The sequence below is a fragment of the Sceloporus occidentalis genome, unplaced genomic scaffold, assembly GCF_023333645.1.
Source record: "Sceloporus occidentalis isolate IW3139 unplaced genomic scaffold, rSceOcc1.0.p SCAF_7, whole genome shotgun sequence".
NCBI classification, from domain to species: Eukaryota; Metazoa; Chordata; class Lepidosauria; order Squamata; family Phrynosomatidae; genus Sceloporus; species Sceloporus occidentalis.
The window spans coordinates 32,932,384-32,945,510 of NW_028316987.1; the positions used below are offsets into that span (position 1 = coordinate 32,932,384).

General features: G+C 41.3%; 1 protein-coding gene across 8 annotated transcripts in view; it reads right to left on the bottom strand.

Annotated features, from left to right (window-relative positions):
• The window catches only part of LOC149309487 (E3 ubiquitin-protein ligase HECW1-like), a 237,429-nt gene that overhangs the window by 117,837 nt on the left and 106,465 nt on the right, over window positions 1-13,127 (bottom strand). For all 8 annotated transcript variants that reach the window (XM_089532558.1, XM_089532560.1, XM_089532563.1 and 5 more), the window contains one exon: window positions 10,924-11,018. In XM_089532558.1, coding sequence (XP_089388684.1) covers window positions 10,924-11,018 — 95 coding nt within the window. The remainder of the gene's footprint in view (window positions 1-10,923; window positions 11,019-13,127) is intronic.

A 13,127-nucleotide genomic window follows, 5' to 3' on the forward strand; every position in this document is an offset into this window, starting at 1 on the left:
TGGCCATTCCACACAATCAAACGCTTTAAATATGTCTAATGCCAAAATTCCTGCCCTTATTTTTTCTCCCCTATTACATGTATTTTATTCAACACTCTACCTACTAAATTGGACATTTGTCTTCCTTTCACAAATCCACATTGATCCTTTCCTATACAGTGGTACCCCGGGATACGAATTGACCGCGTTACGAAATTTCCGGGTTACGAAAAAGTTACATTGGAAAAAACTGTTCCGGGTTACGAACGATTTTTCGGGTTACGAAATTAATTTCGGCGCGAAATTCAAATGTGAAGCGCGGCTAGCGGCTTTCCAGCGCCTTTTCGGGTTGCGAAATGTATCGGGTTACGAACGGCGCCGCGGAACGAATTAAATTCGTAACCCGAGGTAGCACTGTATATTTATACATACATTTATTCAATCTATTTGCTATTATTGCTGATAAAATCTTTGCATCTCAGAACCAGAACTGTAAAGTAGTTATTATATAATAGTGTCATCTGAAGAGCTATAAAAATGTCCCTGAGTTTTAACCATCTGCCTCATTTTTTTTAAAGAGTAAAATATTTTTTTCATCTGCCTGAATGAGGATTAAGTATCTCTACTGTGTGTTTCACACACACACACACACACTATAATAAAATACATGCACACACCTGCAGAATGGATTGCGCCCAGACACCCAGAGAAACTTCATTCTGTTAATGGCATCTCTGAGACTAGCAAAGAATTTAACCACATGTGGAGGGTCAACAGGGTTCTTCATGAATCCCTGAAATATTCAGCCATTATATTACATGCACATACCACTGTAGTTTTAATACTGAGCAATAGTGTAAGAATGTACCGGACTTCCATATGTCATAGGTGCTGAAGCTGAAAAATATAATGGGAAAATTCTACACTATCAGTTTCAATGTTAATCAGTTTAAAAGGCAAGTTCACAACAATTAAGTGAACCTTTCTGAAACTCATCTAATACAGCAGTGCAAAGTGTCTCAGAGAATACACCAAGCACATCACAGCCATGATCCTGCTACCTAGAGCATGCTAGAAAACATATCCTCCCTTGGCAGGATCAAAGCTATTCATTAATCAACAGGAGAGAGTTCTAAAACCTGCAGGGTTTCTTTCCAAAGCTATTTCTTAGCCACTGTAAACCAATTTATTTCTGCAGTATCTAGAGATATCTGAGGCAATTCAACATCAAGAACAATGGGCTAATTTTGATTTATGAAAGATATTGAATCAATGGTCAGATTAGGTCTGATGGAAGAGCTATGTGAAGTCTTTCTCTTTTTAAAAAAGTAGATGCAGTCATATTTATTTAGTTTGGATCACAATGCCCTTCAACAGTGTGTACTGAGCTGGGATGTTGCAACACTACAGGTTCCTACAAGCTGCTTACACCTTTATATTTCCATTGTGGTAGCAAAATGCATACCAGGGAAAGGGGGTTAAATCAGAAATGTCACATGAGGAATTTAGTGTGAAGTAGCGCCACTCCACGTGTGAAGTAGCTCCACTTCCTTACCTCATGCCTCATTTCTTGAGAACGAAAGAAATGTTGCAAGCTTAAAACATGAAGAAATCATGAAACAACATCTAATTTTACTGGAAAAGCCAAGTACGTAAAGGAGCTATTTGTCTTCTTTCTCTATATTATAATAGTGGATTTGGAGTTCCTTGAAATGTACACCCATGAGAATGAAAGGTATGGGTAAGACAATGTGCAGCAACTCAACAATGCCTTAGACCAGTGGTCTCCAAAGTGGGTGGTAGTGCCCCCTGGGGGCATTGGAAAGCTCCAGGGGGGCATTTAGGGAAAAAAGAGCAGCAAGAGGGCACTGAGAGGAAAAAAGGGGGAGGCAGGGGACTGTAGGGAAGTAGGTTGCCATTGCTGCTGAAAAACTGTAAAAGTCACGGATTGAAGTCTTTAAAAAGCAGCAGGTCTATAATTCCTGAAGGCAGGAGTGAAAACATGGGGAAAAACCGATACAGATCCCACCCTTGAGGCTCTGGGTGGTACTGTGCAGGTGTGCGAGAGCCAGAGTGCAGAGGTGAGGAGGGAAAGGAGGCAAGCAGACACTTGGAGCCGTCAGGAGGCTTTTTTATTTGGCGATATGGTGGAACTTGTTGCTTGCTTGGGACTGGAGCTGCCTTTCCCTCCAACTCCATCCCCACATAGAAATGTTTGTGCGTGTGTTTGAAAACGAGGGAGGACCCTTTCTTAAGATCCAGAGCCCCTCTTGCCTCTTCGTTGCATGCTAATGGGTTGGCGCTCCCCTTTCCTCCATTTCCCTCCCCCATAGAAATGTCTGTGTGTGTTTGGAAAAAAAAAGGGGGGGGGACATATGGGCTCTGGCAGATAAACAGTGAAATCCAGGAAATGACATTTGCAAATAGGTCCATTAGCAAAACAGTGAGAAACCTTCTTTCTTTTTCTCTTCTTTGTGAAAATACTTGTCCCCTCCTGCCATGACCAGCAACGAGGAGGAGGACAACGAGGAGGAACCTGAGAGAGTGCTAGACGCCAACCCTGCCTTGCCAGGTCATAGTTCTGTCGTACCAGATCCTGGGGCTGTTGAGGGGGACACTCTGAATCAGAAGCCTAGCCTTGTTTCAGCAGAGGTGGCAGGCTTGGGAGATGTAGAGCAACAGCCAGGCATTGAAGTTCCTAACTTCAGCCAAAGGAGGGCAGAAAGGGAACACCTGTGAAGGTTGAGAAGGATAGCTGAGAAGCGTGCATTAATCACTCAACAGCTGCGAGAAGGGAGCGGCTCTGTGATTTAAGACAGATGTGAGACGCTGACTCCTTTCATCAGAGATTATTGCGCTTTCCATTTAGTGAACGCTGCTGGCTCTGGCTTTCCTGGACTCTTGGCTCTCTAGACCTTTGACTGCTCTTGAACCTACGACCTTGGAATGGACTTGGCAACTAAACCCTCTGGCATCCTTGACCTCGGAATGGACTGGTATTTGTGACCTCTGAAATCCTGAATCTGGACTGGTTCGTGGCTCACCCTATTCGGACAGAGGACAAGGCTGGTGTTTATAAGCTGTCTGCTGTCTGCCCAGCCTTGTTTCCTTTGCTGAGACACTCTTATCAGCGAGTGTGTGTGTGTGTGGTGGCAGTATTCCCGGACACTTCCTTTGGCAGATAATACTGAACTTCTTAAGTAGTCTCTGTGTTGTTGCATCTGAAAAAACTTTCAAGTGCTGCTTAAAACACATCAAATTTACTCTCTTAAAAAAACTTTGACTTTTGTTGGTGTCAAAGACCTCAAAAAGTTAAGTCTCAGACCTTTGTTCCTTCTTGTTTAGGATCCCCCTGTTGTGTCTAAAATGAAATATCCTGAAATCTAGAAAGCATATCCAGGAGTAGTTGTGTTGGCCACACTGCAAACAATAACATCCAAAATCCACAAAACAGTGATACCTTTCTTCTGTTTGATTTTTAACACCTTTGCCCAATGAAGAAGCCATCTGAGCTTCAAAAGCTTGCTTTATTTATTTTGTGCATTTTGGTGGACCAATAAATGTATCATTGTTTTGTAGCTTTTGGATGTTATTGTGCTTTGCTGTTTGGGCTGGCCAGCATGGCAACCCTAGCCCCATGAAAGTTCTGTGAATGAAAAGTGGCTGGAAAACTGTTCTCTATCCAATGACGGATTATTGTGATGTCACACGATGTCGTCTGATAATCTTCACGCAATTGCATGAGACTGACGGGACTATCCCACTATGCTCTTGTCACTTGTGCCTGTCTGAAAATCTCCTTGGGCTCACTAGCAGCAATTGTTGTTGTGTGCCTTCAAGTTGTTGACTCATGGTGAACCTAAGAAGAACCTATTGTGAGGTTTTCTTGAAAAGGTTTCTTCAAAGGGGGTTTGTCATTGCTTTCCACCGTGTGACTTGCCCAGGTCACCCAGTGGAGTTGCATGGCAAGCAGGATTTCATTTACTTCATGTGCAAAACTACCCTAAAGCAGCCACTTCCCTTGCTTAGGAAACTTTATCTTTTCTCTGACCCTGTCCAGTAGAACAGTTGGCCTAATATCAAGAAATAGGAGGGGGGGGGGGGCGTGCTAGGGTTGTCACCCAAGAGGAAAGGGGGCAGTAGCTTGTAAAAGTTTGGGGACCACTGCATTAGACATTACAGTAATTCCACATCACAGTTATAGACCATACTTAATTTTTGCACACTGCCAGTTTCAAAAGTGAGAGGCAAACGGGTTTTCATTCAAACTTTTTCCTCAAAACAATGACTTATGGAGAAACTGGAGGATACCTGGCCTACCTGGCTGCACATACATGCAATTGTGAAAGAGATGGTGGAAGGGAGGGTTGTCCCCTGCCCAGGACAGAACAAGAGGGGCAACAGGACCCAACAGAAGGAAGCAGATGAGAGGAGGAAAGGGAAAGTGGCTGGAAGAGATTAGAGGGAAAAGGGGAGCTGGGTGAGAAGGAGAGGAATTAAAGAGTGAGGGAGAGGCAAACTCGAGGTGGAGAGGACAGAGGACATGGCTGTGATGAGGGAAAGCACTCTACACTAAGGTAGAGCGGGAAGGATTGTCTGCCTGCTTGCAGAGGCATGGGGTCAGACCTAGACAGGGAAGCTGGAACCGGGGGTGCTTTCGAGATCCAGTAGAAGACGGATTTCTAAAGGCTTTGCCCAAGGCTTCCTCAGTGGTAGATCCAATGTTCCTGAAGGCTGATAGAGGATATCTCCCAGTATAGTGGAATATTAGGGGAAGATGCTGGTAGCCCTTGGAAAATAAGATGCTTTAAAGTCTCACACCCAAAGGGTGTCAATAACTGCTTTTGAGTTCATGTAAGATGCTGTGAAGAAACAGTTAATTCCCCAGAATGGAAACCGGACTTTGTGGTGGTGACACACAGGGCGGTGCCAGAGCCACACCCATACTGGTGGAGAATGCGGGCACGAGGCCCATTGGGGGACCCACAGGGGCCCCCCTCCCAGAGGCTTGGCTAGCGTGACTGGCCAAGCAGCAACAATATTTGGTGCAACAAGTGTCCACTCACTAAATGCAATTAATGGACCAAATGTTTTTCTGGCTCAACAAGCCTCCCAGTCTCAACTGTTTGGACAGTTGGCTGAAGTTATACGATCCCCTCGAGCTAGCACTAATGAAGGCGGAGATGTGTTTTCAGCTGGCCCATCTACTATTCGTATGTTAAAGATGGGGCATAATGATGACCCAGAGGCTTTTAAAATATATTTGAAAGGATTTGAAAGGATGGCTACAGCTGCTCCCTGGCCAGAGGCCCAAAGGATACTGATATTAGCTCCCTGCTTTACATTGTGTCCAACATAAGTGTTGGACACAATGTTACTGGAAGATGCTTGCAACTACAGCAAAGTAAAAGCCTGCATTCTTAATATATTAAACATCTTGGAGGACACTAAGAGAGATAAAGTAGAGCCCAGGAACACACCCACGTACTTTAGGGCAGAAAGTGAGGGCTAATAACCTGAAGTGGCTTAAACCCCTGTACGCTTGGTTGGGGAAGTGACAGACATGATTATGGTGGAACAATATAACAATGCCATACCCCTGTCAGTTTGTAGCTGGGTTAGGTGCCATGTGCCTCTAGCAGCGATTGCACTAGGACCACAGTGACTTTGGATGATTTCCAAAGCGAGCTGCTGTCACAGTCCCAAACTGGCCACTGCCAGGAACCAGGTTTTTTCTGCTCATTTTTGATCCATTCCAAAGGACCAGTTTGTGGCATTGGAGCAGCTTCTGGCTGCTTTGAGGAGTGGGATGTTGTTTGAACGCCATGCCCACAAAGGTCCTTCTTTTGGCTGGTGTGTTTTGGACCTTAGTGTCAAAGGTGCTACAAGAGCCTTTTGCATACTGATCTTATGCATAGTGAAATAGGTCTTATGATCACACAGAATCATAAAGTTGGAGGAGACCTCAGGGGCCAACCAGTCTAACCCCCTGCCATGCAGAAACTCACAATCAAAGCATCCCCAACAGAAAGGAATCTTGCTTCAAGATTCATTTGTATTATGGATTTGATATAGTTATTGAGTACTTTATTTTGTTTCATTTTTTATATTGCATTTCATTGTTTCAATTTATTTTTTTCTCTCCCTCCAGAGGAGGAGGGGAATATATAACCAGCCTCTTTGGGTGCATGTCATCACTGTAAGAGCTATTTCACATATGACAGAGTTCCAGAGAGACATGTTGCATGACATATTAGCACAGAACCCACATCTGGGAGGTGTTTTGAGCACAGTGGAAAGAAATATCACTTTCCTACTTGTATTCTTCACAAACTGGGAATGACAGGTGAACTACTTCTGGTACTGAAATGAATATTATATAGTTATGACAACTAATAGCTACTGAGAGCTTTATCTCCCATGAACGTATCCAGTTCCTTATGAAAGTTTATAAGTTTGGTAGCAGATTTCATAGTTTCTGTGTTATATGAAGACGTTCTTCCTTTTATCATTCCTGAATTTCCCACCATCCAGTTTCACTGGATGGCCCAGGTATTAGTTTTCTAATAGGGGGAAAACTCCACATCCATTTTTGCCACACCATGCATAACGTTATATTCTTCTATGGTACCACTCTTTACTTTACTTTTTGATAAGCTAAAACACTGCAAATATTGTCATCCTTTCTCATTGAAGTGTTGTTCTTGATAATTTGGAAAGCACATATATAACTCAAAGATAGGTCACAAGTTGCCCACCCCAATCTAGATTATAGAATTGCATGTCTGAAAACATTTCCCCTCCCCAACAGTACTATAATTTTAAAGAAAAATCATCTCTATCTTCTCTACCATATTTCACAATCACTGAAACCATTTTTGCACGTGCTATAATCATGGGAGTGATAGAGCCCAGATGTTCACTTCTGAATGTCTGGATTCCATATAAGATAGGTTTTACCTATTTATTTCTGCCTTCATAACCTGCCTTTCACCCTAGCAGAAGCTCTTAAGATAGCTCACAAAACGAAGCTATAATTAAGGGTCCAACCAAATAAGGGGCGGAATAGATGGACAGGAAGGAGAGGCCAGAGGATGCTTCTGCCTGGAGCACCGTGGGGCCACAGCAACCACATGCCATGGTCCTGATGTTGGCTCCTGCTGTGGTTCCAAATGGACTGCAGCAAGGAATAAAAAAGATCCTCTCCTTTTAGGGCCAGGTTTGGCCCGCCTCAAGCGGCTCGGAAGCAACCCTAGTGCAGTTTCCGTGGGGGTTGGGGGGGGAGTGCATTATCTAAGCACCACACCCCCAAGCCACACAGAAGCTGGCTTTTTATGTCCATCTGTTTTGAGCCAAATCTAAGAGGCACAAAAAAAGAGAGTGAAAGATGCAAAATGAAACAGATTGGTTTATCTGAAACTCACAAAAAAGTCACAGATAATTTCCCCTTTTAAAAATTCAGATATTATACCTGTACAATCTTCCATCTGTAGATGAAACCGCTTTCCCCGTGTCTTAGTTTAAATGATGAAACAAAAAAGCTATGGTAAGGTGGGGGGGGGGGAATCAAACTGTAGCTAGCTTTCTGGACTAAAAAAATGGCAGCTGAGTCATGAGGTCAGTCCATTGCACTCTTGAAAAGGAATGTCTATTTAGAAAAAGTGTAAGACTTCTGAAGCTGGAGTGGAGGGCAGGAAAGAAAAGAACATGCACTATTTCTTTCTCTCTTCCATTTTAATCCAAAGAATAAGTTCATCTGTTTATAAATCCTTTAAAAAACATTTGACAATCAAATGTTTCTCCTATATGCTTATAATTTAGTTGGTCATTAATCATACTTTAATTTTTTTAAAACCACTGCTTATAGTAGCCATATTAATATTTGTTGCTCTTTTGCAATTGACTGGCGCCATCTAAACAGGGAAGGCTCTTTTTTTTTTTGCCTGATGCCTGTAATGAGCTCAGAAAGGGCCAATGAAGCATAGAAGGTTACAATTGTATTTTGCAGCTGCTTGTCTTTGTATAATTTGTTAGATTACAGTGTTATTATGTATGGGCTATTAGTGCTTCTATTATATGGTCATAACTGGAGACATGATCTGAGCAGTACAACAGCAGAAGATATCATGTGAGCCTTAAAACCATTAACTAACAAACAGCCTTGGTAATGATCTTCTTTATGCTTTTAGAGAACCCACTCCAGTTTCTTTATTGTATCATGTGCTTTGTATATTTTACTCCAGGGTCACAATAATTTCTTGAATTATGCCCCACTGAGGATGAGCCAATGTGTGCTGGTCCATACTGACCATCTGCTCCCACATCTAGCAGAAAAAAGCTGGACAAGCCATGGACCTGAGAACCCAAGCAGATGCCAGTTTTCTGGTTTATCTTTCACCTGACATGACAGAGAAATAATACAAGCTTTGATTCATCATTTATTCTCTGGGATGGAAAGCAGACAGACAGACCACTCGCTGCCAGGGTTGCACATCACAACTAAGGTCCACATGTTCAGCCCTCTTTGCTGCAAGTGGATATGATCAGCCAGTATCAACCAATAAGCTATTTGTCCACATCTGGACTTAAACTGCCCGTAACTCTCAAGATGGTGTAAATAAGTTCCTTACCTTCAGGCATTTGATGTGATGTAGGTGACTAATTTTAAAATATTATGTATAGGTCAATTGATTATTTCCTGAAAAAAGTTCTTCAGAAAAGGTGTTTTATTGTTTTAATGTTTGAATATTTTCTGTCAGATGCCGAACATCTTTTTAAGAAGAAAAAAAGTATCTCCAAGCAGAGTTTGAAATGTTAGATTTGAAAATTAATTTGAAAATATTAAATGTTAGAAATTTAATAAATAAAACACTAATAATTGGAATAATTTAATTCTGTAAGTTATTGTCCATTAGCTCATCAATTAAAACATTAGTTATTGATCAGGTAATGGGATTTACAGGGAATGGAATGGAGATTAACACTGTTGACATTTAGGAAGCACATTCCATTAATGGCTTTTTCAAAAGATCTCTTTTTATACTTTTAAAGTTCTCTTCCTCCAGTCTGGCATTTTTCCACACAGAAATCACAAAACACATTATTATTATTATTATTATTATTCCCCCACTCCTCAAGCTTTGAGTTGGGGTACAGCACATTAAAACATAATTTAAAATACATAAATGCACAGTTAAAATACAATAGTATAAAATCATTAAAATACATGCCTAAGAGTTCATATACAGATTAAAAAGCCATGATTTAAAATGGACGGGATAGACCTGACAGAAAAGATGTGTCTTTAATGTTATATTAATTGTATTCAGCGTTTTCAGCTGTCACATCTCTTCCAGCAGGTCATTCTACAGTCTGGAGGCAGCAGATGAAAAGGTCCTCTGGGAAACCGTTGCCAGTCTAGTCCTTGCTGGTTGGAGCAAACATTTCCCAGAGAGCTTGGGTGTACAGAGTGGATTGTACAGGAGAAGGTGATTCTGTAGGTAAAATGGACCCAAACCATTTCAAACTGTACCAGTGAGGAGGAGAAGTGGGAGGTGTCTCAAAAAACTAGGATGGATCACTAAAAAAGTTTCAACTGAGCTAAGTTTTAAATGGGAGATGTATAAGCAATGGAAATGGAGGGAAATCACCAAAGAGAAATTCAAAAAAGAGCTAGCATGTGTAGGGGTAAAGTAAGAAAAGCTTTAGAATGAGCTCAGGCTTGCTAGAGAGGTTAAGAACAATAGGGCTTTTTCGGGTATGTCCGTAGAAAAAGAAAGAAAAAGGAAATGATAGGGCTAGTGCGTGGAGAAGATGGAGAAATGCTAACAGGGGACAGAGAAAAGGCAGAACTACTCAACACCTTCTTAGCCTCAATCTTCTCACAAAACGAAAAGGAGGGCAATTCTGGGCCTCAGTCTCCTCACAAAAGGGCACCAGAAATTCTGGGCACCACAATTCAAAAATGATGTTGACGTGCTGGAGATTATCCAAAGGAGGATGACCAAAATTGAGGATGGAGCAAACCTGTTTTCTGCTGCTCCAGAGAATAGGACCTGGAACAATGGATGTAAACTACAGGAAAAGAGAATTCCACCTAAACATTAGGGGGAACTTCCTGTCAGTAAGAGCTATTCAACAGTGGAACACACTCCCTTGTAGCGTGGTGGTGTCTCTTTCTTTGGAGGTCTTCAAACAGAGGCTGGATGGCCATTTGTTAGGGCTGCTTTGATTGGCAGGAATTTGGAATGGATGGCACTTGTGGTCTCTTCTAACTCTATGATTCTATGAAATATTGTTACTTTATAAAGTTCCAAATAATAACTGTAGCTCTGAACTCTAGAGCAAGATCTGTGGGATGGGATAAACTTGCACACAATAATGTGATATAAACAGTCTTGGGACAGATCATACAGGAAAGAACATAGGGTAACAGCACAAAAGATAAAGATGAAAGCTATAAATATCCTTAACCAGGCATGGGGAACCTTAGGACTACAAATGTTTTGGATTAGAACTCCCATCCATCCAACCAGAAGGGCCAATAGATAAGCATATACGGGAAGTGTAGTCCAAAAAGATACTACTGCTCCCACTGATTGTTTGCGGGTGTGATGTTGCTGACTTTTTGATCAGTTTTTAACTTGTATGTTTGTGTATTTTTTGTTTTGTGCCTTTTTAAATACTGTATTGGATTTAATACTTTTTTAAGGAGGGGAGGGTATTAGGGATTTTATATGTTCTGTATTTTTAACTTTGTTAGCTGCCCCGATTGTTCTCAGAGGGGCAGGATACAAATAATAATAATAATTATTATTATTATTATTAAAATCTCATACGCCAAAGGATCTCCACCCCATCCTTTACTTAGAACTAAAAAGAATGAGCAAAAGAAAGCATAAAATTGTGGGATGAGTGTAGTAAAGAAGGAAGCATAAAACTTACAGGAGCTGCATTATTCTTCACTGTCACACTGGGGGTGGTAGCGCGCAGTGCCCCACTCACTCCGTGGTAGTATTTGAAGCAGATCTTTGTTTCAGCTAAAAGAAAGAGTGATCTTGCATTAACAACATGTAACAGAAGAAAATTTCATTCTAAATTCTGAAATGATTGTGTACATGAGTTCTGAGAAGATCTTGCTGTACACAAGAGATTTTTTAAGAAACTGGGCTTCAGGTTGAATACATTTATAGTAATTAAAATCCACTTAAATTATTGTGGTTTTAGTTAATGAATTAGCTTGTCCCATTATATCAACAACACTTGAGCATGACTTATCTAGATTGTAGCATTTACAATTGCCACCTATTCTTATTAATATTTCAGATTTAAAGTTCTTTGTTGAACACTGGCCACATGACCACAGGTTGTCTTTGACTATGTTGGCTCCTTGGCTTAGTAATGGACATGAGCACCACAGTCAGACACAGTACTTTCAATCTTGCCATAAGGGAAACCTTTACCTTTACTGAATGTCAATCAATAATATTCCATGAACAACTTCTCAGCTCAAACACCACCATATTCTTCTTCCCTTTACTACTAAGGTTTTGATTTGTGTTTAGCTGTAGCTGAAAGCCTAAACAGGTGAAAATCTCAGTAGCAAAGGGATGATAAATAGTGAACTGATACAACTTTTGATTCGGTGGACTCAAACATATAGGGCAAAAGGAGTGGCCAGAGGACGCTCCCACCCCAATTGGCATGGGACTATGTCAACTGCATGTGCCTGGGCCTGATCTGGGGCACCACCCTGGTCCCGAATGGGACGTCAGCAAAGAGAGGACTTTGTCTGCTGCTTTTGCGGCTGGTTTTTCCTAGCTGGGCGCACTCTCCACTTGGCTCCTGGCTAATCTAGAGGCGTGCATCATCTAAAAACCATGCTCCCAGAGCAGCCAGACACCGCACTTCACTGCCTGTCTGTTTCAGGCCTGTGTTAAAATGTGAGGTCCTGTGCTTGATACTTTATTGACTGATATTCCACATATTTTTGCAAATTGGAAGTGAAATATGATTAGATTTAGAAAAGAGTCTTCAGAAGAGAACAGATGTGCCACATTGTTGCTGAATCTTCATAATTAAAACACCATGCTCTGCTAATGCTGTCTAATTTCAGTTTTTGCGTTGAAAACAGTACATTTTATTTATTTATTTTCAAAGATTTATATCTTGCCTTCTTCTAACAACGGGATTCCAGGCAGGTTACAATAATTTAAAAAGACAGAAGTAAAAAAGTTAAAACATAATTAAACGTTATTAATATTAAAAGGTAAGTTAAAAACACATGCCATATATATTTGTCTATAAGTCGACTTCATATATAAGTCGGGGGAAGGTTTTGGGGCCAAAATTATGGATTTTGCCATGACCTGTACAAGGACGTAGCCATGATTTTGGAAAGGGGGGGGTCCAGACTAAGTGCCACCATTATAATGGAGCTTGGGTGCAGCAGCGCAGCAGCACGCACCATTCATTGTATCTAACGGAAGGGGGGTCCGGACCTCACGGATCCCCCCCCAGCTACGTCCTTGACCTGTGGATAGGTCAAGGGTAAAACTTGGTGGCTCCTTCAGTGTGTGCATGTGTGTGTGCAGCAAGAGGGAGTCTCATTGAGGATTTTTGCTTCAACATTTCAGCTTTCATTTCAGCGTTCACTCCCCAGACAGCAAGGCGTGCAGATGGGAGAGGGACTCTTAAATAAACATCAATATTAATCAGTCACCCAGGACTCTTTCTGCTTGGCTCAAGAGAGAAACAAACTGCATAGGGAAATCTGAAACAGCTATCGTATTACTATAGTGACCAACAAATAAGTCGACCTGGGATTTTGGGGGTCAATTTTTGGGCATAAATTTTTAGATTTATGGATGAGTAGAAGGACTAGAACAGCTTTTGTCAAAAAAAGAAGTCACCTTTGTAATTGCTGGAAAGTTCTTTTAATTGCTAATGTATGGCAAAATATTAGTAGAGAAATTAAGCATGTAAAAAGTAATTTGCTAGTTTTTTATGAAACTGCTAACATTTCTCACCATTGGCAGTTTGACAGTTCACTTGGGCCACAGAAGCCATCTCAGCCCCAATTTTTGCTCCTACTATTTTTGTTGTTTGGCATTATTCATTTTATTTTATATTTATTTGTCACTGTTAGC